Source organism: Saccopteryx leptura, chromosome 1 (assembly GCF_036850995.1).
Source record: "Saccopteryx leptura isolate mSacLep1 chromosome 1, mSacLep1_pri_phased_curated, whole genome shotgun sequence".
Lineage (NCBI taxonomy): Eukaryota > Metazoa > Chordata > Mammalia > Chiroptera > Emballonuridae > Saccopteryx > Saccopteryx leptura.
The window spans coordinates 18062061-18085755 of NC_089503.1; the positions used below are offsets into that span (position 1 = coordinate 18062061).

A 23695-nucleotide genomic window follows, 5' to 3' on the forward strand; every position below is an offset into this window, starting at 1 on the left:
CGAGGGAATGGCTTCTTGTTTCTGCTTTTAGACTCCCCCCAGCTCCTATTAGCAGCTGCCTCCCCAGCTCAGAGGACAGGCCAGCCACTCATTCCCTCTGTCTCTCGCTGTGTACCTTCCAGGTGAGGGCTCCGAGTACGGCGCGGGCGGGGAAGATGCGCTCAGCAGGATCCAGCGGCTGATGGCTGAAGGGGGCATGACCGCCGTGGTGCAGCGTGAGCAGAGCACCACCATGGCCTCCATGGGCGGCTTCGGCAACAACATCATCGTCAGCCACCGCATTCACCGCAGCTCCCAGACAGGCACTGAGTCCGGGGCTGCCCGCACCTCCTCGCCCCAGCCCTCCACCTCTCGGAGACTGCTCCCGGAACCTGGGCAGCTGGCAGAGCGGGGCCTGAGCCCCCGGACAGCCTCCTGGGACCAGCCCAGTGCCCCTGGGCGGGAGCCCCCCCAGCCACCCCTGCCTTCGCCCTCCCCTGCCCCTACTCCTGCCCCCCTTCCCGGCACTGAGGGACCAGCCCTGCACTGCGACTTGACCAGTGACAGCCACCTTCCTGACCGTGGCGGCAGCAGGGGGGAAGCGGCAGGCCCCAGTGGGGAGCCACGGAACAGGTAGAGGCAGATGCGGGCGCCAGTGCTCCCCTCAAACCGCTGAGCAGAAGTCGGACCTCACAGCTGACTGGGAACCGTCCACACAGGAGAGCTGCGGGCTGCATCAGGGAACAGGAGCAGGAGGGTTGGGGTCAGGAGGAGGTCGGAGCCAGCGGGCATGAGGCAGTCAGATAGGCAAGGCTTGCCTCAGGGACCTTCTGGTGTCTGGAGCCCAGGGGAGCCACACTGCTGTGCAGGGTGTGAAAAGGAGGAAGTGGGTATTCCTGCCATGAGCCCCCCCTTTCTCCTAGAAATGGCTCAAGGGACACGGCCCTGGACAGAGCCCTAGAGGGTGAACAGTCTTCCAGATCTGGTCCAAACCATCCCTGCGCAGTGGCCAGTGAGGCAGCTCTGCCCTGTCCACCTGTTGTGTGGGCCGAGCCACCAGGACCCGAAGAGCAAGGGGAGCTGCCTGGCCCCCAGAAACCATCTTTATCTCTGAGCCTTCTAGAGCTTCCGCCTCTCTCGTCTCCCCTCCCAGAGACCACTGTCAGGGCTCAGGCCAGTCTCCCAGGTTCCTGAGGACAGGGACTTCCTGCATTTGCTAATGAGGACAACTGTGGTGTGGGGCCTGCTTGCCTGATACAGGACGGGGTCCAGGGATGGTGGGCAGGTCCTCGCTCAGGAGTGGGGGGCGTGGGCTGGCCAGCCCCCAGGGCTTGTCCACAAGCTCCTCCCTCCCCACCCCTGAAGGCCCTCAGAGCAGCACCTGTGGGTGTCAGTATTATCTGAGCCTAGGCCAGAGCCAGCCAAGGCTGGGGAGGGGATGAGACTCCAGGTCAGAATGTGAGGTCTTGGTCTGTGATTTAAGGTGTTGCATGTGGAATCTTGAACTGTACGTGTAGTTTCTAGTGGAAAAAATCAAGGCTCTGATTATTTTGTTTTTAGTATGAAAACGTGATTTCTGTAACTCATAGAAACATTGTGGTGGGAGGAGAGGGGATAGTCTGACTGCTAATGAGGGAAACACCAAAGATCTACATCATTAAAATGATGACATGCCCCTCACCAGACTCCTGTTTGTTTCTGTGGAGGAAGGGGGAAAGAGTAATGGGGGGCGGGGAGTCTTTGAACTGAGCTGAGCCCAGGTTCTCCCAGACATGTCTTGGTGCTGCTCTCCTAAGTGGGGGGTACACTCTGGCCCCTCAGCAGATGCCACCCAGGTAAGGGTACCACCTTGGCTTTATTTCCCGTCTTGTATACCACCATCTCCTGCTTCCAGTGAGCCTGCTAAGGCTTGGGGCAACTTTAACAGTGACAGGTGTGGGTAGGTAGGAATGACAGAAAGTTTCTCCCCTTGGTTGCCTCCTGCCCAGGACTGTGAGCCTGGAGTGAAGATGTAACTGGCAAAAAGCTGGACCCTTCCAGTCCTGGGAAGCCACCCACACTGGGTGTCAGGGCTGGCCAGGCAGGGGGCTTGGTCTTGTCTGCAGGCATCCCACAAAGATGCCATTTGCTGGCCACAGTTCTCCCTTTACTTTGTATCCTCACACAGTGATTGAGGAGCCTGCTCTATTCATGGGCCTTGGCCACTTTAAGTTTCAAGCCAGTTAGAAAGAGGCAGAAAGATATATACAGATTTTGCCAGCAACAAGCATGTCTTGATTCACTTTTGTGTGCCCAACTCTGTCCCAGACACTATGGGTCATATGTAAAGATTCTGCCCCAACAGAAACAAAACAAAAAGTTTAAGTGGGAAAACAACACAAAACTGTGCAGAACTATATAGTTAGGAACTAGAACTTTCTAGAAAAGTATATGTAACAGTGGACTTGACTGAAACACAGCAGGTAGCTATGTGACCTGGGGCAAGCCACTTGCCTTTTCTCTGCTTCACCTTCCTGCCTTGCAGTAGGATGCAGGGCTTGTACTGCGCAGCAGCCCAGTTACTTCTAGCTCGGTCATCTCCAGCCATCCGAGCTCAGAGAGCGCTGCTTAGGGCAGGCTTCCTCAAAGACGCAGGCTTGAGCTGTGCATTGACGGGCCCCATCGCAGTAGACGAAGGATTCCTTGGTCTGACAGTGGGGACTATGGATTTGTTGAGTGTTAATCATGTGCCAAGGACCCAATGCGTAATCTCTCAGTCGTCATCACAAAAACCCTCAGAGGTGGGCACTGGCATCTCCAGACCATACAACTAGTAGAGCCAAGGTTTGAATTCAGGTGGGACCCTGACTTGCTCTATTTTGGAAAAAGTATTCAGCCTTGTGGGTGAGATGATCCAAATTTGGCCTTGCCTGGCCTTACCCCTGCCCACTCTGGCCAAGGATGAGCCCAGCCCAACCTGCTGGCAGCCCCTCTCAACACCTTCCTGTCCCAGTACCAACCCCTTTGCTTAGAAAGTCCTTGCCCAGTGGATGGAGCCTCCCCAGGGGTAAAGCCTTTAGGGGCCCCTTGCTTGTTATAAAGTGGGACAGAATTGGCAAGCCCATTTGGAGTTGAGGAAACAGGTCCATAGGAGTCCTATGGGCCCAAAGTTTGGACCCAATTGGATCAAAGACAGAGAGCAAAGACTGAATGAGACCTCTGGCTTCCGATTTGGCCCTACACGATTCTGCTGTGGGTTCTGGGATTGGGAGAGGCCAGCTGCCCCACCCTGTAATGGATTTCAAAGAAACTGGAGCAGCTCTGCCTGACAGCTTCTGGAAGAACTCAAAGCAGTGATTGGAGACATTTCTGGTGTTTTGTGGCCTCAGTCCTTGGCCTTGTTTGTCTTACCATCTGACTGTTGTATTGGCCTCCCTGCATTCTGCTTGTGCACACACACCCTGCAGGCCTGCCATTCTCTAATTGTCATATGAACCGACTAAGCCTGTTTCTTCATCTGTGAAGTGGGGGCTAGAACAATAGCACTTCTTTCATCCTTGGTGATGAGGATCATGGGAGACCAGATCACTCATGTGAAGGACAGTTGTTTCTCTCTCCAGCCCAGCCAGCCCGCCAACTGCAGCTTCTCACCCTCCCGAGCACTGGGGACAGGTCTCCACACCAAGAGCCCCGAGCGCTAGCTCTTGCCCGCGTTCCCGCCCCTTGTCTGGCAGCTCCTGCCGTTTCGCCTCCACTGTTCCACCTCCACCACCCCCACCCACGCACGGCCCTCCTCCCATCCCTTAGGTGAAGGTGAAGGTGAAGGAGGGGCGGGACTTGAGTTGTTTTTCCAAGAAAAGAAGCCAGACTTAAGGTTAATCGGGTGTTTGGCTCAGAGCTTGGGGTGACAGGCCTCAGGGCACAGGCGGGGTGGGGGCGAACCCGACCCTGGGCGGCCCTAGGACCAGCAGCGTCAGAGGTGCCTGGTGGTGCAGAGCTGAACCCGCAAGGTCAGGGCTGAGCCGGAGCTCTCCGAGGTGCTGAAGTCGCCCGGCTCTCGGTCCCGCCGGCGCCCTAGGCGCGGACTTCGGGAACCTCCAGCTCGGTTCAGGCAAGGCCACAAGTCCCGAGGCTCCGGCCAGTGCGGTTCCCGGAGACCTCAAGAGACCAGAGACTCGCCCTCTGGGGACTCGTTCCGGGCCCCGCCTAGGCGACCTTGGGTTTTCCCTCACAGGAATTTGCGAACTCGCCCTTCAGGCCTCGGCTGGATGGGCCGCGTTTCCCATGCTGGGGCTGGAGAGAGGGTGCGCACCCGTCTCCCGGCCTGGAGCGCGGGGGCAGCGAGCCGGGCCGTGGCGGTGGGGGGCTGCGTGCGACGGGCGGGCTCCTGTCCCTGGCCGACCGAGGCCGCTCTTCTCGGCTCCTTCCCAAACCCGACGGCGCCCCTCTTCTCTGGCTGCTAGGCGGCCTACGCGCAGTCGGGGGTCCGGAGGCTGGACACGGCCAGCCCTCTGCTCTGCCCCGACGGAGCCGTGCCAGCCGAGCCGACCCCACCCAGTCATAACCCCTGTTGGGGTCAAACCCTCGCGCCTCCGCCGGCCCACTGAGCGCTGAGCCGCGCAGGGAGTGAGTGAAGTCCGCGCTGGGCGCGAGACAATCTGCGAGTCCCGGGGGCCTGGTCGGAGCGGAGGCGGGGAGCGCAGCTAGACGGACTTGCGAGCTCTACCCCCAGCCCGCGAGGGGGCGCCGCGTCCCCATGACAACGCGGACACCCCACCCCACCCCACCCCCAGTCGAGCCCCCAGCTAAGCAGCACTTTCGACCGTGGGTGATCCATGCACAGTGCCCGAGCGAGAAGCTGCCTGTCGGCTCCAGTGAGGGGCGCGCGTAGCGGGGGTCCCCGACGCCCGGGTGGCGCCCCCCACGCGTCGTCGTTGGGTGGCCGGCCCCAGGCGGGCGGCACGGCCCCACCAGGATTGGCTGCTTCCCCGTGACATCACGCGGCTCAGGGAAAAGTGCGAGCGTGAGCGCGAGTCGGAGCCACAGCGCTGGGAGCTGCGGGCGGAGCAGGGGCCGCCCCTCGGCACCCCGTCCCCGCCCCCGGCCCGCGGCCCGGCCGCCCGCCCCGCCCGCTGGCCCGCGGGGCCGCCCTCCTGCCCCGCCGTCTGTCAGGTGCGAGGGGAGCGGGGCGGAGGTGTCTGGTAAGTGACTTCCGCGGCGGCGCGGGGGCGGGGGACTCGGCTGGGGGAGAAGGACGCGGGGCTCCTGGCCCTTCTGAGGCTCCGAGAGGCGGGTCCGACTGAGACGGAGCCTCAGGCTTCTTCGGGGCGAGTGCGGTTCTGGATTTGCCGAGGGCACCGCTGAAGGAAGGTCCGGTGTCTCTCTAAGGTTCCTCCAGGTGCGCCTCCGGGGAGGAATGGACGTTCAGGATGTCGGTAGGGTGTGCCGGCTCTCAGCCCCGCGGAGGCCGGGGCAGCCGTCGGGGGCGGGACCGCGCTCTCCAGCCCTCCCACTGGCAGTTCCGCAGGGCGCTGTGCTCTGCAGCCCCCGAGAGCCTTTTTCCCGCCCGTCTCCCCGCTCCAAGGCGCTGCCAGCCCACTCGTGGCTATGGAGTCCTCCATCGGCGACCTTGAACCCCGACGGAAAGCACCGTACCCTCTCCTGTCGCCCCCACCCCCGCTGTCGCCTAGGCCTAGGGTCGCGGCGCTCCACCGTTAAACCCCGAGCCCCGTGGTTGAAGTGTCAAGCACAATGTCGGTGCCAAATCTCCTGCGCCCCTTTTCTCTCCCCTGTGCCTGAGTCTCCTCTCCCGCCCCAGGGACAGATCCAAGGGCCGCAGCGTTCCGGGAGCTCTAGAGTGAAAGCCTAAGGACCCACCCCTTACCCCATGGTGTCCAGAGCACGCGCTCCTGTTTCCTCCGGAAAAGGGGGATGGGGGAGCCGGAGGACCCCGCAAAGCGCGGTGCCCACGCCTAGAGGCTGCGGGAACTGCGTGCTAAGGGGTTGGGGGAAGGCGGGGAACTGGAGAGATAGGGCCCCATCGACCACCAGGGCAACGTGGAGGAACCTCCACCTGGTCCCAGTAATAAGTCCCAACCGGGCCCTAGAGGCCCGCCCAGTCCCTGGGTTTGAGAAACCGGGTGCCCACTCTAGACGCTGGGGCCAGACGGTGCTTCTTCAGCGGGGGCAGGGTTAGGAATGTGGGGGAAGAATCTTACACTTTCCTGATCCAAGCCCCGTCTGGGACTCCTGATTATGGGGGTGCTACCTGCACCCTCTCGCCGGCTCCCTTTGACCTGGTTTACTATAAGACTGAGTGGGGGACTCTAGCAGCGGCCCCTCGACAGAAGTCAGTCCAAGGCTGGGAATCCCCGCACGAAAGTGTTGAGTGCAGGACACCACTGAGCACTCAGCTAACACAATGCCCCAAGGTCAGGGGGAACGTCGCAAACCAGGGTGTAGTCCGGCCTTGTCTCCCTGCCCCAGACCCTTCCCCACCTACAGGCGGGGCGCGATCCAGACGCCGGCTCTTGGCCCGACTTGATCCGCGCTCAGACAACCGAGGTCTGGGTTGAATCTCCCAGCAGAGGCGTTTGGATGTGGCGGGTCACTTACTGTCGGCCCCGCATTTGTTAGTATACACAAGCTCACAGGCACACCTGAACCATGTGCAACCCCCAGGCCACCGCACTCCAGGCACGCACACGCATGCATATGCACGTGTCCACACGGCATGAGCATGCTCACGCGCACACGGGACGCACTGGTATCCAGGCGTGGCTGAGCGCGCGCACACACGCGCACATGCAGACAGCTACTAGCTTCTACTCGCGCTCCCCAGTTATCACACACAAACAGAACTCGCACTCGCCTTCCCGCCCACACGTTCCTCGCCGCCGGGGGTGGAATCCGGACGCCCTTAACTTCCCCACAGTTGAACCCCGCGCGGAGTCGAGGGCAGCTTTCGGGCGGAGCCTGGCTTGGGGATTCCAGCCTGGGGCCTCCTCTGTGTTCGCGGTCTTGTTGGAGTTGGGGGTGGTGGCCAAGAGCGGCTGCCCACTCTAGGTCCGGAGCAGGTACCCAGGGACCGACATTGCCATCTAGCGGTGCGTACAGCCTTGGGCGGGGCTGCTCGCTCCCCGGGATCCCAGGCCGACCTGGATCCTAGAGAAACGCTCCTGGGATAGTTACGATCAGGACGTCTGCAGAAAAATCCGAAGGGTGGGGAGACATTGCGTTTCACCCTGTCTGCCGCTGGCACCTTCTCCAAGCGGGCCCAGAGAGGGACTAAACCGCGCGCCACCTTGCTGGAGACAAGCTGTCCCCAGTGGAGACACGAGTGTTCTTCTGAGAAAGCTAAGTAGGGGAGACAGCAGAGAATGGGTGGGGACCCTACTCAAGCCTCTCAGGACCTCTCCCTAGTTGTGTGATTATGAAGGAGGGAGAGCAGAAGCAGGAAATCAACTCGGGTTGAGAAGGTGGCTTCTGGGTTCTAATCTTGCCCCTGCCCCTGCCCCTACTTACACTCTGAGTGACTTGGGGCAAGTTATCATCATCTGTAAGAAGATACATCTGTAAAATGAGGATACGAATATCACCTGCCTTTTCAGGCTGCTGTAAGGATTAAACCGGATAATCTATATAAAAAGCTCAGAGGGACTCGTTGTTAACACTCAACAAACAGGACCGATAATGTTTTTCCTATTTGGCACCTGCAGCCCCATTCTGATCTCTCTGGCCTGTGTCCTGGCCCTGAGAAGCCAAGGCAAGGTCTCCTTGGGGTGGCTGGCACTCCTGCCCACCTGGCGCCTGCCTAGTATACCTGGGAGGGGCGAGCTCTCCAAGCTGGTGCTTCTGCCCTCCCAGCTCAGAGGGTGATGCCTGAGGTATTCTTTCAGAGGTTCTCAGAGCTGAAAGGGTTGTCAGACACCCAGAGTGTGAGTGTGAGTGTGTGTGTGTGTGTGGGGGGTTATCTGGTCTTTGTCCTTAACTCATTTGTGACCTTGGGTGGGTGATACCACCCATCTCTGAGCGTCTTCTCTAGTGAACCAAGCATTTGGGCAGGCAAATTCAAACCACCAATCCTGGAGACTGGTCTGTGTCTGCAAATGTGGCTCAGAGCGGCTGAGGCCAGGTTTGGGGGGTCAGCCGGGGCCTTGGCTCCAGCCTCCACTGCATTTGTTCGTGCTGGAGATGGAGTTCAGTTGCTGATCCCCATAGCTGCTCACGTGGGAGGTTGTCCCAGGATAAGTCCTCTCTAGTTTGCAAATGAGAGAGGTGCTGGAAGGTGCGATGGCCACGATGGCCAGGGAGTACCTAAGGCCACACAGCTAGATCCCTGCTGGCTTTGAAGCCTGGCTGCCTGCCGTGTGAGTGCTTGTCCCCTCTTCCTCCCTCCCTCAACACTCGAGGCCTCTCCCTCTCCTTTCTCTCTCGCAGGCACAGAACTGCGTATGTGACAGTGGCTTGTGGGGCTGTGATGGGCCCGCGCGTGTGTAATGGTGCGTGTGTTGGTGGGTGTGAAGGAGCCGGGTGCAGCGACTGCCCTGGCAGGGCGCACGGGGCGTGGGCCTCACTCACACGTTTGGGGGAGGAGGAGGGGAGAGGAGAGGAAGAGAAGCCTGGGTAGGTGGGATCGCTGGCTTGGGGCAGCGGCCTTGTGCCGGGGGACCCCAACTGGAGTACTGATGGTCAAGGGGTGCCCTTGGGGGCAGGCCACAGGCTCCCCTGCAGCAGCCTCTCTCTGAGACACTGTCACAACTTTGGGTTCTGTTAGAGACCTTGAGGCTGGCCCTGGTCTCTGGGAATCCAGGTGTGTCTTTCTTCAGTTGATGGGCCCTTTGCGCTTCTGATGGCTGGAGGGTCTCAGCCCCTGGGTGGTGACAGACTCCAGCTACCCTGCACCTCACCCTGCTCTGGGGCGGGGGTGAGGGTCCTAGGAGAGGCAATGGACCTCCCTACGCCTCTCTGCAGGGCGCTCTCTTCTCGTGCCCGGGGCTCCCAGTTCCATGCCACCTCCTCTGCTCTGGGAGGACTCCCCATGGGGGGGGTCTCTGGCTCCTGTGACTCTGGGTCTCTGTCTGTCAGAACTCCTATCTCTGGGATCACTACGTGACATAATCTAAGGAGCTACGGAACCTTAGATTAACACCTCTGTGCCTCAGTGTCCTCATTTATAAGTAGTGGAAAATCTGCCTCATAGGTTTGCTATGAGGATGAAATGAGTTATTACTTATAAAAAGTACTGAAAATGTCTAGCACTTAGTGGAGAATAAATGTTAGCTGCTAGTATGTATTCTTGCCTTTGTCCCCAGTGCCTTCTGTAAGGATTGGAAAGCAGGCCCCCTGGTAAGTTTGCTTAAGAAATGACCAAGGGGCTGTCTGACCTGTGGTGGCGCAGTGGATAAAGCATCAGCCAGGAGTGCTGAGGTCACCAGTTCGAAACCCTGGCTTGCCTGGTCAAGGCCCATGTGAGAAGCAAGTACTACAAGTTGATGCTTCCTGCTTCTCGCCCTCCTTTCTCTCTCTCTAAAATCAATTAAAAAATAATAATAGCCTAACCTGGCGGTGGTGCAGTGGATAGAGCGTGGACCCAGGTTCGAGAATCCAAGGTCGCCAGCTTGAGCGCGGGCTCACCTGGTTTGAGCAAAAGCTCACCAGCTTGGACCCAAGGTCGCTGGCTCCTGCAAGAGGTTACTCGGTCTGCTGAAGGCCCGCGGTCAAGGCACATATGAGAAAGCAATCAATGAACAACTAAGGTGTTGCAATGGAAAAACTGATGATTGATGCTTCTCATCTCTCTCCGTTCCTGTCTGTCTGTCCCTATCTATCCCTCTCTCTGACTCTCTCTCTGTGTCTGTAAAAAAATAAATAAATAAAATAAAATAAAAAGAATAATAGTAACCAAAAGCTTAATGAATACTTCTGACCAAAGCCACATGCTGACATCTGGGACCACTCATTCATTCCCTCTTCACTCCCTTCCCTGGTTCCCACCCACACTGGCCCTCTGTCCTTGCCTCACACATGCCTCAGGGCCTTTGCTCTTGCTCTTGCCCTTGACTAAGCTAGTTTCAGAAGATCTTTCCATGGCTGCCTCCTTGTGGTCACCCACATCATCTCCTTGGATAGGCCTCACAGAGCACCCAGCAGGGAGCATCTGTCCCTGTCCTCTGAATCCCTCCCTGTGCCATCATCCTGCCGTGTTTACTTTCTGGCACTCTTTTTTTTTCTTTTCTTTTTTTCATTTTTCCAAAGCTGGAAACAGGGAGGCAGTCAGACAGACTCCCGCATGCGATGCGCCCGACTGGGATCCACCCGGCATGCCTACCAGGGGACGATGCTCTGCCCCAGAGACCGGGATCCACCCGGCATGCCTACCAGGGGGCGATGCTCTGCCCCTCTGGGGCGTTGCTCTGTTGCGACCAGAGCCACTCTGGCACCTCAGGCAGAGGCCACAGAGCCATCCCCAGCGCCCGGGCCATCTCTGCTCCAATGGAGCCTCAGTGCAGGAGGGGAAGAGAGAGACGGAGAGGAAGGAGAGGAAGGAGAGGAAGGAGAGGAAGGAGAGGAAGGAGAGGAAGGAGAGGAAGGAGAGGAAGGAGAGGAAGGAGAGGAAGGAGAGGGAGAGGGGTGGAGAAGCAAATGGGCGCCTCTCCTGTGTGTCCTGGCCGGGAATCGAACCCAGGACTCCTGCATGCCAGGCCGACGCTCTACCGCTGAGCCAACCGGCCAGGGCCACTTTCTGGCACTCTTGTTGCTCACTTGTCTATCTATCTCCCCAGATCGGATTTTAAGCTCTGTGAGAGTGCGGGCTGTGTGTGCCTCACTCATATCTGTGCCCACAGCGCCCCCTGCTTATAGGGTGGGCACGCAGTAAGGGTGCAGGGACAAATGAGGAAGGGAAGGGACAGAGCTCTTTGAGGCTCTGCAGGGTGAGGTTCCTCTGCATGGGGCTCCGGTCTACCCCACTAACCCTCTGAGCGCCAGCAGCAGTTTACCTCTCCTCTCCTTCCTCCTCCAGTCACTGCCCACCCAGGACTGCTGCTAACCAAGATGGCCAACTTCACCCCCGTCAACGGCAGCTCGGGCAACCAGTCTGTGCGTCTGGTCACATCAACCCATAACCGCTACGAGACAGTCGAGATGATATTCATTGCCACGGTGACAGGCTCGCTGAGCCTAGTGACCGTGGTCGGCAACATCCTGGTGATGCTGTCCATCAAGGTCAACAGGCAACTGCAGACAGTCAACAACTACTTCCTCTTCAGCCTCGCATGTGCTGATCTCATCATAGGCGCTTTCTCCATGAACCTGTACACCGTGTACATCATCAAGGGCTACTGGCCTCTGGGCGCCGTGGTCTGTGACCTGTGGCTGGCCCTGGACTATGTGGTGAGCAATGCCTCCGTCATGAACCTTCTCATTATCAGCTTTGACAGGTACTTCTGCGTCACCAAGCCCCTCACCTACCCAGCCCGGCGCACCACCAAGATGGCGGGCCTCATGATTGCTGCCGCCTGGGTCCTGTCCTTTGTGCTCTGGGCACCTGCCATCCTGTTCTGGCAGTTTGTGGTAGGCCAGCGGACAGTGCCAGACAACCAGTGCTTCATCCAGTTCCTGTCCAACCCGGCGGTGACCTTTGGCACAGCCATTGCTGCCTTCTACCTGCCGGTGGTCATCATGACAGTGCTCTACATCCACATCTCCCTGGCCAGCCGCAGCCGAGTGCACAAGCACAAGCCGGAAGGCCCCAAGGAGAAGAAGGCCAAGACGCTGGCCTTCCTCAAGAGCCCCCTGATGAAGCAGAGCATCAAGAAACCCCCACCGGGAGAAGCTACCCGGGAGGAGCTGCGCAACGGGAAGCTGGAGGAGGCTCCGCCCCCAGTCTTGCCGCCCCCGCCACGCCCAATGGCTGACAAGGACACGTCCAATGAGTCCAGCTCTGGCAGTGCCACCCAAAACACCAAGGAACAACCCCCTACAGAGCTGTCAACCACAGAGGCCACCACGCCTGCGATTCCTACCCCTCGCCTACAGCCACGGGCCCTAAACCCGGCCTCCAAATGGTCCAAGATCCAGATTGTGACGAAGCAGACGGGCAATGAGTGTGTGACAGCCATCGAGATTGTGCCTGCCACACCAGCTGGCATGCGTCCGGCAGCCAACGTGGCCCGCAAATTTGCCAGCATCGCTCGCAACCAGGTGCGCAAGAAGCGTCAGATGGCGGCTCGGGAGCGCAAGGTGACACGGACCATCTTTGCCATTTTGTTGGCCTTCATCCTCACCTGGACACCCTACAATGTCATGGTCCTGGTGAACACCTTCTGCCAGAGCTGCATCCCTGAAACAGTGTGGTCCATTGGCTACTGGCTCTGCTATGTCAATAGCACCATCAACCCTGCCTGCTATGCCCTCTGCAACGCCACCTTTAAAAAGACCTTCAGGCACCTGTTGCTGTGCCAGTATCGGAACATCGGCACTGCCAGGTAGGCAGGCTAGGGTGCCATAGGAGGTGCTGGTGGTCGCGTGTGCGCTGGGGGACCACATGGTTACCTGCTGCGGAGGCAAGACTTGGAGGCACCCGTCCATGTTCACGCTTGCTGAGGGGAGAACTGAGGTCCCCAAGACCCTGTGAGGCTCAGGAAGAGACTCTGGCTAGATTCAGAGAGACCAGCTCTCTGCTTAAGCTGAGGGGGAGCCCCAGGAAGTGTCTGAACCAGGACTGCCTGGCTTATCTCTATTGCCCTGCCCCAGGGAGCTGGGGGGCACTGGTCTACATGAGCACCTGCTCCACTGTGACCAACCAGCGTGGCTGAAAGAATGGACATCTGAAGGGGATTAGAAGCCAATGCTTGGGAAAAGAGGCTTGGGAAGGGAACGGAAGAGTAGGGTCCCCCATTCTGTTGTAATCGGTGCTTTCTGTCCCCCTGCACCCCGCATGTAGGCTCAGCCCCCTCCTCCCAAGTCCCACTCCAGGAGTAGAAATGTCCCTTTGCTGCAGCTACTCAGCCAGGTACTGGCTGGATGGGTGGGTGGGCTGGCTGCAGGCAGAGTGGGCTCTGGGGAACATCCCTTGTCATAGTCAGGATGAGCCAGCCGGAGGGCAGGGTTTCACACTCAGGAACCAGGGTCCTGAGCAAGGAGTAGCCCATCGGATTCTGAAGAGTACTTCCAGGTCACACATAGTGAAGGTGGGGCTGTGGTGGGCAGTGTTGTCCATGGTCTCTGTAGAGTATGCCAGCAGAGTGCACGGGAGGCCTGGTCACCAGAGACCCAGCAGAGTGCACGGGAGGCCTGGTCACCAGAGACCCAGCAGAGTGCAAGGGAGGCCTGGTCACCAGGGACCCAGCAGAGTGCAAGGGAGGCCTGGTCACCAGAGACCCAGCAGAGTGCAAGGGAGGCCTGGTCACCAGGGACCCAGCAGAGTGCACGGGAGGCCTGGTCACCAGAGACCCAGCAGAGTGCACGGGAGGCCTGGTCACCAGAGACCGAGCAGAGTGCACGGGTCACCAGACAGAAGAGGGATGGACTTTACCCACGCAGACTTCTGCCAGTGGGGGTGGGGGTTGCTAACACTAGCAAGCAACCCCAGTCCTTCCTCTTCTGATTGGCAGTGGGCTGGACCAAAGGACCTTTGGGAGTGTCAGCTCTAGTGAGTCTTGTGGGTTCCCTCCCCCATCCTTGGTGTGGCCCCCAGGGGGACAAGGCCTGAAATGCTTGGGGACATGGTGGGAGCACCCTTTCTCGGGTCAGTAGAGGGCTCTGGAAGAAATTTTCGTAAGCATTCTGTTTTTTCCATGGGCTCTGGGGAGCACCAAGCCCCCAAGAAAGCCACCTTCCCTCCAGCCTTCTTTCCCTCCATACTCTCCCACCCAACAATACCACAGCAAACTCCCCAGGAAGGGGCTTTTATATATTAAAAAAAAAAAAAAAAAAGAAGCTTTTATTGGGAGAAAATGAGTTTATTTGTTTCTTAGTCATGGCATCATTGTGGGTAGGAACAAAAGGGGTGCAGGAATTCAAGTCCCTTTGGGGGAGGCTCAAGCTGCCCAGAATCCCTTGTCCCTCCCCACACTGGGCACTTGGGGGGTGGGGCGGAGGAGAAGGGAAGAGGCAGGGCGTGATTGATAAAGCTGAAGAATACAAAAGGCACTGGTGGGTTATATCCTGGGCCTGTGGGAGGGCTGGGCTAGGGGCTCTTTGGCATTCAGGCTTGGCCCCTAGTCCTTTCCCTTCCCTTTCTTGGCTGCAAAACAAGAAAGAAATACTGTGTTAGGAGAGGTCAGGTGACCTAGTGAAGACCCCTCTGCACACCAGGGAGAAGAAAGTTCTGCCCCCTAGTGGTTCTCAACCAGAGAACCTGAAAGCTGGTGGGACAGGGCAGCCATTATACTACCAGACCTTTCCTGTTCCCCCAACTTAAACTTTCACTGGGGATCAGATAACCTTCAGGTTCCCGTAACCCTGGGCAACAGCCTCCGCCTCCTCATCTGAGAGTGGGCCGATTCACCTCTGCCCTGTTGGCCTCTCAGCTGCCCTGAGTCAGGAATAAGATAAGGGATAGAGGAAGCATGAACAGCCAAGCCCTTCCGTACTAGAAAGGGCAACTAACCAAACGCTCCCTCGGGCTGGACAGGTGACAAAGCCAAGCCCTTTCAGGACATTTCTTGGACCCTAAGCCACATGCTCCAACAGAGCGCCGTGACAGTCCTTACTGGGGCCAGAAGGATTACTGTCTCCTAAGCACTTTCTGTGGGTGGACCCAGTAGGCGCTCGCCTAAGGTGTCTCTACAGACAGGGAAACACTGCAGAGACGTCAGAAGTCACTCACCCGGGGCCCCAAACCTTAGACTTAACCCTTCTCACAGATGGGGGCAGCCCCCTGCCAGGATCCCATCCCCTCGCCCCTTGGCTGACCTTTAGCCTTGGCTTTGGTCTTGGGGGTGCAGGGCTTGGTTACACGAATGGTCTCCTGGCACTGGGCATTGTACCGTGCTTTCTTCAGGGTGCCTTGGCGGGCTTTAGTGCCAGAGCCCCCATCACATGAGCCCCAGCTCTCAAACTTGTACTTGCAGTCGGCTGGCAGGAGAGAGCCCGGGTCAGAGCTAGGCGGCCCAGGTTTCAGCGAGGCTGTCCGCTTCCCTGCCCGCCACCTGTGCCCCACCTCACCTCCAAATTCCTTCTTCCAGTTGCATGGTACTCTGCACCGGATGCGCTGGGTCTGGGCCCCGCAGGCGCCTTCGCGGAAACCCGCGCCACAGTCCTTGCTGCTGGGGGTGCAGGGCCCCCAGGTCCACTCCGCGCACTCGCTCCCCGGGCCGCCCTTCTTCACTTTGTCTAAAATGCACGGGGAGCAGAGCTCAGCATCCGGGGCGCCTAGAGTCTCACTTGGGGACCCTTCCTGGGGTCCCGGCCTGGGAACCCAGGCCACCAGCCCCGAGGTTGCCGGCCTCACCTGCCCCCAGCCCTCCTTCAACTCCCCAAACCTCAGGTCACCTTTCTTTTTGGCCACCGCGGAGGTGAGTGCCAGCAGGGCGAGGAGGGCGAGGAGGAGGAAGCCTCGGTGCTGCATCCTGGGGGGAGAGCACGGGTCAGGGCCCCCCGCCCGCCCCTTCCCCACTGCCGGAGCCGCGTGCGTGGCCCTCCCACCAGCCTTCCCAGTTTCCAGGCCCCAAGGGTCGGGCTGCTCATGCGGCGGCGGGAGAGCTCGAGGGGCCGACTCCTTGCCGCTACAGTCGGGAGGAGCCTCCCCAGGGGATGCTCGGAGCCCAGCACGCAGCTCAGCCTCCCAGCCGGCCTCCAGCCCCTACGGACAGCGGCCGCTCCGGCCTAGCGCGCTCGCTCACTTGCTGCCCGCGTTGCTCCACTCCCTCCCGCGCCGGCCGGTCCCGCTCCGGACGCTGCGGCCCCTTTTGTCTCCAGAACCGGTCTGAGCCGGTCACATGGGCCCCCGCCCCCTCCCCACGCCCCCACCACCGAGGAAGGGACCGCCCCGCCCCCTCCCCTCAAACCCGCGCCACCCCCAGACCCCGGCGTCCCCGCCTCCACTCCCGCCCGGAGTTCCTGGCTCTTCTGTCCAGGCTTCCTGCCGTCTGTCCCCGCATCCTCGCTTCGCCCCACCAGTGTCCTCCGCCCTCAGACGCCTGGCTCTCCCGCTCCCAATCTTCTGAGCCCAGGGTCTCGAGGCCCCAGGCCCAGCTTTCCACCCGCCCTCAGCTCCCTCCAGGGGCCGTCCCCACTCCCCGAAGGACGCCAGCCTCCCTTCTCCGCGGCGGAGCCTTCGATGGAGACCAACCGAGAGCACGGAGTCCCTGTGTCACCGAGCCCGACGCGAGGCCCGCGCGTGAAGCCCCCGGTGCCCTGTTTAATAACCCCGTCGAGATCCCGCTTCACCTTCCAGGGCCTGCTCAGCCCCCAGCGCCCCCCTTGCTGTTGGAAAGGCGCGTCACCCCCAGGACAGCTTGGTCAAGTGTGCAGGGAGGTGAACCCCAGAGAAAGCGCACGGGGGTGTGTGTGGGGGTGGGGGCGCTGCGCCTTTCCCAGAGCGCAGGCTTGCGGGGTGGGGGAGTTGGAGGAACCCCCAGGCCCGGACTTAGTAAAGACTTGGAGCTAAGAACTGTCTGGGAAGTTCCAAACACGGCTTCGGAGGCGACGGCACATGCTCACCTCCCTGCACCCTTCTGACCCTTCACTCGACCTGCCTAGACAGCGAGAGCCGCCAAGGCCTGGGGGAGGGGTCTGCCCGAGGCCACAGGGCAAACGGGCCTAAGAATCTAGTCCCGGACCCGCCCTCATCTCTTTCACTTTCATTGTTATCTCCCCGCAGGAAGCGGGAAGCCGCGGAGCTCCGCTCCTTCCCCCCCACCCCCCACCCCGAGAGCCTGGCAGCCTAGCCGAGGTCAGGTCTCGGGCAGGCCCAGGGACCCCGCCCCCTAACAAGAACCAGGACCCCCAGAAAAGGGTCTGGGCCTACGGTGCCCTGTGCTCCCACTCTGAATACAGCCCAGCAGACCCCGCTGCCCCTGTAAGACCTGTCCCGCAAAAAAAAAAAAAAAAAAGAAATACAGAAAGGAAAAAAAAATCCACTTTACTGAGTCACACCCAGCTGTAAACAAGTCACCGTGAGAGCCCCAGCCCAGCCCCAGGCCACACAGTCCTCAATGAAATGACTGGGAGGGTCGGTGGGTAGGTGCCAAGCAGAGCAGCGGGCAGGCAGATGCAGTAGGCTCCAAGTTTCCGGGAGGAAGCCCTGGGAAGGGTCGGGTCAGCGCAGGAGTGGGGGCTGAGCTACCAGGAGCCTCAGAGCAGGGCCCTCAAGGCCCAGGTGGCTTAGGAAGGCTCCTGATAGGTTTTCAAGTCCGTCTGTCCTCTCCTCTGGCCCCCAGACTCTAGGGAGGGCACTCAGAGAGTGAGGGGGCCCTGCAGTGGCCCAGCCCCCCCCCCCCCCAGGCCCGCTCAGTCCAGTCCAGTTTCGTGCTCCCCTCTGAGCCTCCAAGTCAGGCCGGCCTAGGAGGATGGGTGAGATGCCCCAGCTCCTCAGAGTCCAGCCCTAGGCTTGGGCAGCTCCTCAGGGGGCAGCAAGGGGCTCCTTCCCTGGGGCACGGGTCCCCCCATGGCTGTCTGACTGGAATGTGGTTGGCAGTGAGGTGGGCCAGGAGGAGCTCCCGCTGTGGTCCGTGCGGTCCCGCCTGGGCACTGGTCTCAGCTACACAGCCGTCTCCTGGTCCTCGCGCTGGACCATCTGGTAGTGCTGCCGGTTCTCCAGGTAGGCGGCCAGCTCCGTGTCCTGGGCCTTCTCTGCCCGCTGCCGGGGCGTGTCGCCCTGTTGAAGGGAGGCTCTGTGCTTAGACTCAGGAGAGGGCCGGCTCTTCCCGCCCGCTGCTGGCCAGGGAGGGAAGGCCACGCAGGCTGGCCGGGTCAGCCCCGCCCCTGCTGGCTCAGGTTTCGGAGGGTTGAGGAACTGCTTCAAATCCCCAGAGAACCCCCTCACCAGGGCCTGCACCCGGCAGAGCACTGGCTGGGGCTTGTGTGGGCTTCCTGCCGCCCTGCTAGTCGGCTCACCTGCTGGTCTGTCTTCATGAGCGAGGCCCCTGCCTCCACGATGTAGTGGCAGATGGTGCGCTGGCCCAGGGCTGCTGCTTGGTGCAGACAGGTCTCCCCGCTGAAGGAACAGGGGCTGGCTGTGGACCCCATCCAGCCCTCTGGGCCCTCCCACCTGCCTCCCCAGGGCATTCAGAAAGGGTAGGGAGTTTGGGGCCTGGGGCAAGGGGAGTGGCCCAGAGAATGACACAGGTGGTCAGGAAAGGTTTGTGGGCTCCCACCCAACCAAAGAGGAGGGGCTAAAGGCTGGGCAGTTCCCAGGGTAATCAGGATCCCGCAGATACTCACTTTTCCTCTACGGCATCAAGGATCTCTTGGGGGGCTGGAGGGGAGAGGAAGGGCAGGTCAGAGCGGCCTGGCAGCGTCTCCTCCTCTCACCGTGGCCAACCCGGGGCCCCAGTGGCACAGCTTACCATGGTCCAGCAGGTAACGGACCACTTCCTTGCTGCCAGTGCTGACAGCATGATGCAGGAGAGTGCGACTCTGGTGGTCCCTGTGCATAAGGTCGCCCCCTGCTCGGTGCAGCTCCTGGAGCTGAGGGCGGGAGGTAGAGGAGGGCTGGGACTCCTCTGGTCACCATTTCCAGCCACAGAAATGCCCCCCAACTCACACAGGCCACAGGCCTGACACTAGTGTGCTCGCACACAGCACTCCCTAGGGGCCGCTGGACTTCTTTCAGGAGTGTCAGGGCAGGGACAACGGGCTTATCTCACCCCAAGTGCCCATGGACTCCCAGCAACAGACAACCAGGCCCTGGAGCCTGCGGTCCTAAGACATGCTCCTTTCTGAGCTAGGAAGACCTTATAATTCAGGGGTAGTCAACCTTTTTATACCTACCGCCCACTTTTGTATCTCTGTTAGTAGTAAATTTTTCTAACCGCCTACTGGTTCCATTATAAAGTAATGGTGATTTATAAAGTAGGGAAATAACTTTACTTTATAAAAGTTATAAAGCAGAGTTATAGCAAGTTAAAGCATATAATAATAATTACCAAGTACTTTATGTCAGATTTTTGCTAAGTTTGGCAGAATAAATCTTTATAAAAACTTACTATAGTTAAATCTATCTTTTTATTTATACTTTGGTTGCCCCGCTACCACCCACCATGGAATCTGGAACACCCACTAGTGGGCGGTAGGGACCAGGTTGACTACCACTGCTATAAAGGGACACAGATTGTGGGCCAGACACGGGCCAGGTGGAATGGGCCAATCCCCAAGGAGATCCCACTGAGGGCAAGATGATGACAGATGACTGTGCCGGAACAGGCCAGCTCCTGACCCACCCAGAGGCACCACGCCCGATGCCTGAGGGGCTGCCAAGGGGAAGGGCTGGAGCCAGGGCGCCAGTACCTTACAGAAGTCGTTCCTCTTGGCAGCCTCAACCAGCTCTTCACCTGCAGGAACACCTGCCTGTTACACTCTAGGGCTGGAGGCCTGGGCTTGTGTTGGTGCTTGAACAAACCCGTGATGTGCAGAGAAGGGGGCTGCTGGGGCATGTGTGCCAAGGGCTTGGCTCATGGTGAGTGTGACCACATGGACCTCGACAGTTACATCTGCACAAGGCTGTGTGTGAGCCCTCCCACCACCCTCACTCCTACAACTGGGGAAGAGCCTCACCTGTAGGGGGCGCAGCATACCCTGGCAGTGACCTACAAACAGAGTGGGATGAGATGTGACCCAACAACCACACAGGCCAGCTTGTCACCCTCTTGGCCCCAAACAGGGGCACCTTCATTCTTTCAATGGTTTATTGAAGTGCTTCCTACATGGCAAGTGCTGTGTTAGGCACCGGAAATACGGCAGTGAACACACTGGAGAACTGGCTCTCAGGGAGCTTACATTCTAGCCAGGGAGATAAACAAGTAAACAAATAAATAGAGTACTCTGAGAGCATAGTACTATGAAGACAAGACAGGCTAGAACAGTGCAACCGAACAGCAACTTCGGGTGGGGCTCCCGGGAAGACTTTCTAGGAGGAAACCCTCCAGAGCAGGTGTGGACTGAGAGGGCAGCTCTGTGGACAGGAAAGGGGCTGAGGCCCCGGGGCCTCAGAGAACTGAGAGGTGAGGGGCTGAACTGCGTGCTGATGGGAGGGGAAGGGCGGGCCCAGGCTGCACAGACGAATGACTGAAGGGACTGCGGGACTCTGGGCGAGGTTCTGGGCTGCGGAGGCGAGCTGGAGGCCAGGATGGGCGGTGTGATCAGATGTTGGGGGAGAGATGACAGGACTTGCTGGAGGGTCAGACTGGGGTGGAAGGAGAGGTCAGGGAGGGAGCCAGGTCTTTGGCCAGGCCGAGTTTGCTGCCCATGAGTTGGCCAGGGCAGGAGCCTGTGGGACCACAGAGGCAGCGAGCAGGAGTGTGCGGCTGGTGCGCAGGAAGTGGCTGGGACTGAAGGTGGGGCTTCAGGAGCTGCTGGCTTATAGGTGGGACTCCCAGCCAGGGGACTGGAGGAGCCTGGAGACTCACCGGGGTGTGGGGGAGCAGGGGGAGGAGGGGAGTGGAGAAGTGGGGGTTGGGAGGTCAGGCCGGGCCGATGCTCCCAGCAGCTCTGGGTCCAGGATATAAATCTCGTCCTGTGCGATCTCAGTCACATAGTTGAGGTGTTCCTGTGGGTAGGGAGGTCAGGGCTGAGGGTCAGGGCTGGGCTCACAGCCTTCCAGGGCAGCAGAGGTGGGGTGAAGGGGCCACACAACTAGCACGCTTGGAGAAGCCTCTGCTATGGGTATGAACATTGACAAGAGGCAGCCAGGCGAGCGGCCCTGAGAGTCCCCCTACCCCATGCCTCCCGTTCCTACCCAAGCCCAGGCCCTGACCTCTGTGTACTGGGCCCACCAGCTTGCTAGCCCCTTCCCACTGAGAAATCTTTAGCCAGGCAACCAGGCCCCCAGCCAGAGTGCTTCTTCTGTGAGTCTCTGGTGCCATCGACCTTTGAGGCCCCCTCACCCTCCCAGCTAGCCTTTCTGGGCGCAGGGCTCCCTCTTCCCGTCTGCAAGCCCTGCACACTTTCGTCTGGAGAGCAGGGCTGTCCCCACCCACGGACACGGACCAGGTGAGAACACTATGCAGCATGAGGACAGGGCAGCCCGTCTGCGGAAGGCTGGCTAACCAGAGCGGTGAGGCCAGTGCCCGGGCACCAGCGTGGATGGAGCAGGGCTGCAGGTGCTCACCTGGGCCCGGTCAATCCGGTAGAAGCGGCTGGCAGTGGTGGCTGGGGGGAGACAGGGAGCTGGCTGAGGTCAAGGAGGCCCTGGTCCAGGCCCAGGGTTGTGCTGCCCGACCCAGCACCCCCCAGGGAGGAGGCAGGGTATGGCCTGGGACTCCCAGGCGCTGGCCCTTGAGGGCCACTCACCGTCCAGGAAGCACCACTTGGCAGACAGTTTCTGACATGTCGGGGACTTGGCTCCAGCACCGTCAGGCTCCTGTTGAGAGAAGCAAAGGCCAGGGCTGGGTGAGGACCGAGCCTGGAGCTGGAGGCACCAGCACAGGGCAGGCCCCCTCCACCTCTGCCCCTCACCTGCTGGAGCCTCTCGATGTGGGCACGGCAGAGCTCTAGGTCACTGTCTCCTGGGACCACCACAGTGCCCAGTGGCACGGCTGGAGGACAGAGCAGCTGTCAGCAGTAGGCTGTGTCCCACTGCCCTGCCCTTAGGGGCCTCAGTGGCTCCTCAGCACCACCCCCTTCCCAAGCCCTGTGTGCCACTCACAGGCCTCCTTGAGCTGCTCTTTGTCATAATGCAGGGCCTCGTAGTCGTGCATGCTGACCCTGCTCACCTGGATCTGTAGCTGCTCCGGCACGGGCTGCTGGCTGAGAGCGGGGCGATGGGAGGGGGCTCAGCGAGAGCCCCGGGCAGGAACCTAACCACGTGTCCTCCCCCAAACACCCTGGGGCGGAGGGACTGGTAGCCCCCGTCCAGCTGGGGAAGCCGGGCTGAGAGAGGGGCCGAGTCTGGCTTTGGGCCCAGGCACATTAGGCTGCTAAGGACACACACTCGCTGTGGAGGGGGGCGGCGCTGCGGCGCTTGGCCTTCTGCACCATGGTGGCCTGGTTGCGCAGGGCGATGCGGATGCGCGAGGCGGCCAGCTTGCAGGGCTCGCCGTCCACCTGCACCGGGATGGCCTTGGACGTGGTGAGCACCACCTCACGGCACTGTGTCAGTCGCTCACCGTGCCCGCCGACCTGCAGCGCTGCCTGTGGGCACAGCAGACTCAGGTCAGGGGCCAGGGAGGCCGGGTGGGGCCCCAGCTCTGCTCCTGCTAGGGAGGCTCTGCCAGAGAACAAACAGGGTGAGCCCTGCGGAGAGCGGAGGGAGGGCCAGGCCCCGGTCCGACGGGGGCGGCAGGGGTGACCCTCCAGTCCGAGAGAGTAGATGAAAGTGTTCTCCCAGACACAGAGAGGTTGAGACACTCTGGAGTCAAGAGATAGGAGGACAGGAAGCCTGCAGCACTTGGACGAGCCCCCTCATCCTGGAGCTGCGCGTTCGGGCGCTCCAGTGCCAGGGCCGGGCTGGGCCAGGCCGGGTGCAAAGCAGCGCTGGGGCTCCCAGGGCCTGCTCACCAGGGATGTCATGGTAAAGCCGATGACCTCGAGGTAGCCGTCATCATGCCGCTGGGGCTCGAAGTCGTGGTGCTCCCCGGGGTGGCCCCAGGGCATCGTGCCTGCACAGTACCTGGAGGGGGGGCAGCGCAGCGGCTTCAGGGGGCCGTCCTGCAGGGTGGAGACGGCGGGGCCTCACAGAGCACCCCCTCACCTGGGAATGTTCAGGAAAACAATGCACTGGGGCTTCAGGTCCTGAATCTTGGGGGTCAGGTCGGTCCCGTCACACTGGAGGCAGGAGCGAAGAGGGTGTTGGGGGCACACGAGTGGTGCCACAGCAGCCGCCTCCAGCCGGCCGCCCACACTGCCTGCAGCTGGGCCCACTCACCACCACTCGGATGTGTTTGGCCAAGTCCTTGGAGCTGCCCATCAGGAAGTCGGAGAAGGCTGTCTGTGGGAGAGAGGCATCGCCGTCTGGTGACAGGGACCTCCCCTCACTGCCGCTTGGCAGCAGTCAGGAGGCACAGGCCACAGACTCGGTGGGCGTGGGAAGAGGGAACGTGCTGCCGCTGGCAGACCCCAGACTCACCCCGGCGTAGAACATCTTGTTCCGAAAGCGGCTGTTGAATTTCTCTGGGTTGGCCTCTGAATGGCGACAAGAAACAGGGGTCAGTCAGTCATTTGGGGCCTGCCGGGGGTTCCCAGGATGGGGTGGGGAGGAAGGGCCAGGAATGGATGCCTCTCACTGGTGGGCTAGGGCCTGACCCTCTCAGGGACACTCCTGGGTCCTTGCCTCCCCGGCCTCCCCGGCCTCCCAAGGGCTCCTCGGTAAGACTGCCAACCTCGAGACTCATGAAACTCCAGGGTGACGTGAGCATCAAAGCCCAGGCTGAAGTAGTTGTTGAAGACATCCAGAGGCAGCTGGAAACAGGTCAAGGGGCCAGCATGAGGGCCAGGCCTCACAGGTATCTCCCTGCCCCAGGCCCGGCCTGGGAGCACCGTGCTTGCTCAGCCATGTTTTCAGAGGCCTGTCCTATGGTTCCTAAGATCCACCAGAAAGCTCTTCCCAGCCACCGGCCTGCTTCAGGCTCCGCCC

At 60.3% G+C, this 23695-nt stretch overlaps 5 protein-coding genes across 33 annotated transcripts in view; 2 read left to right on the forward strand and 3 right to left on the reverse strand.

Annotated features, from left to right (window-relative positions):
- The window catches only part of AMBRA1 (autophagy and beclin 1 regulator 1), a 229519-nt gene extending 227869 nt beyond the window's left edge, over window positions 1-1650 (forward strand). For all 18 annotated transcript variants that reach the window (XM_066362220.1, XM_066362229.1, XM_066362213.1 and 15 more), the window contains one exon: window positions 123-1650. In XM_066362220.1, the coding sequence (XP_066218317.1) occupies window positions 123-616 (494 nt within the window). In that variant the 3' untranslated portion in view covers window positions 617-1650. The remainder of the gene's footprint in view (window positions 1-122) is intronic.
- A 2281-nt stretch (window positions 1651-3931) lies between these two features.
- LOC136387949 (uncharacterized) lies at window positions 3932-5579 on the reverse strand. Its single transcript, XM_066360053.1, has 4 exons — window positions 5381-5579; window positions 4746-5297; window positions 4191-4616; window positions 3932-4116 (listed from the first exon to the last, which is right to left on the reverse strand). Exons 1-4 carry the CDS (start codon window positions 5577-5579, stop codon window positions 3932-3934), a joined length of 1362 nt encoding a protein of 453 aa, XP_066216150.1.
- CHRM4 (cholinergic receptor muscarinic 4) lies at window positions 5059-13697 on the forward strand. Of its 3 annotated transcripts, none has more exons than XM_066362373.1 (2): window positions 5059-5159; window positions 10982-13697. In XM_066362373.1, the coding sequence occupies exon 2, from the start codon at window positions 11014-11016 to the stop codon at window positions 12448-12450; it is 1437 nt and encodes a 478-aa protein (XP_066218470.1). In that variant the 5' UTR covers window positions 5059-5159; window positions 10982-11013; the 3' UTR covers window positions 12451-13697. The 3 variants fall into 3 exon arrangements, with proteins under 3 accessions (XP_066218470.1, XP_066218481.1, XP_066218491.1); XM_066362384.1 differs by lacking the exon at window positions 5059-5159 and adding an exon at window positions 5295-5356; XM_066362394.1 differs by lacking the exon at window positions 5059-5159 and adding an exon at window positions 7801-7844.
- Window positions 13698-13901: 204 nt separating this feature from the next.
- MDK (midkine) lies at window positions 13902-16731 on the reverse strand. Of its 3 annotated transcripts, none has more exons than XM_066362427.1 (5): window positions 16627-16731; window positions 15457-15533; window positions 15130-15297; window positions 14878-15039; window positions 13902-14206 (listed from the first exon to the last, which is right to left on the reverse strand). In XM_066362427.1, the coding sequence occupies exons 2-5, from the start codon at window positions 15530-15532 to the stop codon at window positions 14181-14183; spliced, it is 432 nt and encodes a 143-aa protein (XP_066218524.1). In that variant the 5' UTR covers window position 15533; window positions 16627-16731; the 3' UTR covers window positions 13902-14180. The 3 variants fall into 3 exon arrangements, with proteins under 3 accessions (XP_066218524.1, XP_066218516.1, XP_066218507.1); XM_066362419.1 differs by lacking the exon at window positions 16627-16731 and adding an exon at window positions 16354-16605; XM_066362410.1 differs by lacking the exon at window positions 16627-16731 and adding an exon at window positions 15807-15923.
- Window positions 16732-17026: 295 nt separating this feature from the next.
- Window positions 17027-23695, reverse strand: part of DGKZ (diacylglycerol kinase zeta) — a 44294-nt gene continuing 37625 nt past the window's right edge. For all 8 annotated transcript variants that reach the window (XM_066362478.1, XM_066362470.1, XM_066362486.1 and 5 more), the window contains 17 exons: window positions 23442-23520; window positions 23189-23244; window positions 22988-23050; window positions 22814-22887; window positions 22621-22732; window positions 22055-22254; window positions 21770-21870; window positions 21580-21659; window positions 21415-21484; window positions 21233-21273; window positions 20532-20671; window positions 19681-19712; window positions 19414-19457; window positions 18474-18594; window positions 18349-18382; window positions 18022-18121; window positions 17027-17782 (listed from right to left, as the gene is read on the reverse strand). In XM_066362478.1, the coding sequence (XP_066218575.1) occupies window positions 17666-17782; window positions 18022-18121; window positions 18349-18382; window positions 18474-18594; window positions 19414-19457; window positions 19681-19712; window positions 20532-20671; window positions 21233-21273; window positions 21415-21484; window positions 21580-21659; window positions 21770-21870; window positions 22055-22254; window positions 22621-22732; window positions 22814-22887; window positions 22988-23050; window positions 23189-23244; window positions 23442-23520 (1464 nt within the window). In that variant the 3' untranslated portion in view covers window positions 17027-17665. The remainder of the gene's footprint in view (window positions 17783-18021; window positions 18122-18348; window positions 18383-18473; window positions 18595-19413; window positions 19458-19680; window positions 19713-20531; window positions 20672-21232; window positions 21274-21414; window positions 21485-21579; window positions 21660-21769; window positions 21871-22054; window positions 22255-22620; window positions 22733-22813; window positions 22888-22987; window positions 23051-23188; window positions 23245-23441; window positions 23521-23695) is intronic.

Excerpts from the sequence above, each read along its gene's own strand:
- MDK (XM_066362427.1), bottom strand. The coding sequence starts at position 15,532 with ATGCAGCACCGAGGCTTCCTCCTCCTCGCCCTCCTCGCCCTGCTGGCA. Across the intron at positions 15,298-15,456 it reads CGCGGTGGCCAAAAAGAAAG|ACAAAGTGAAGAAGGGCGGC; the intron begins GTGACCTGAGGT and ends CGTGCATTTTAG. Across the intron at positions 14,207-14,877 it reads GACCAAAGCCAAGGCTAAAG|CCAAGAAAGGGAAGGGAAAG; the intron begins GTCAGCCAAGGG and ends CTTGTTTTGCAG.
- LOC136387949 (XM_066360053.1), bottom strand. The coding sequence starts at position 5,579 with ATGGAGGACTCCATAGCCACGAGTGGGCTGGCAGCGCCTTGGAGCGGG. Across the intron at positions 5,298-5,380 it reads ACCCTACCGACATCCTGAAC|AACCGCACTCGCCCCGAAGA; the intron begins GTCCATTCCTCC and ends CGGCAAATCCAG. Across the intron at positions 4,617-4,745 it reads AGCTGGGGGCTCGACTGGGG|ATTGTCTCGCGCCCAGCGCG; the intron begins GTGGGGTGGGGT and ends CGGGACTCGCAG.
- CHRM4 (XM_066362373.1), top strand. The coding sequence starts at position 11,014 with ATGGCCAACTTCACCCCCGTCAACGGCAGCTCGGGCAACCAGTCTGTG.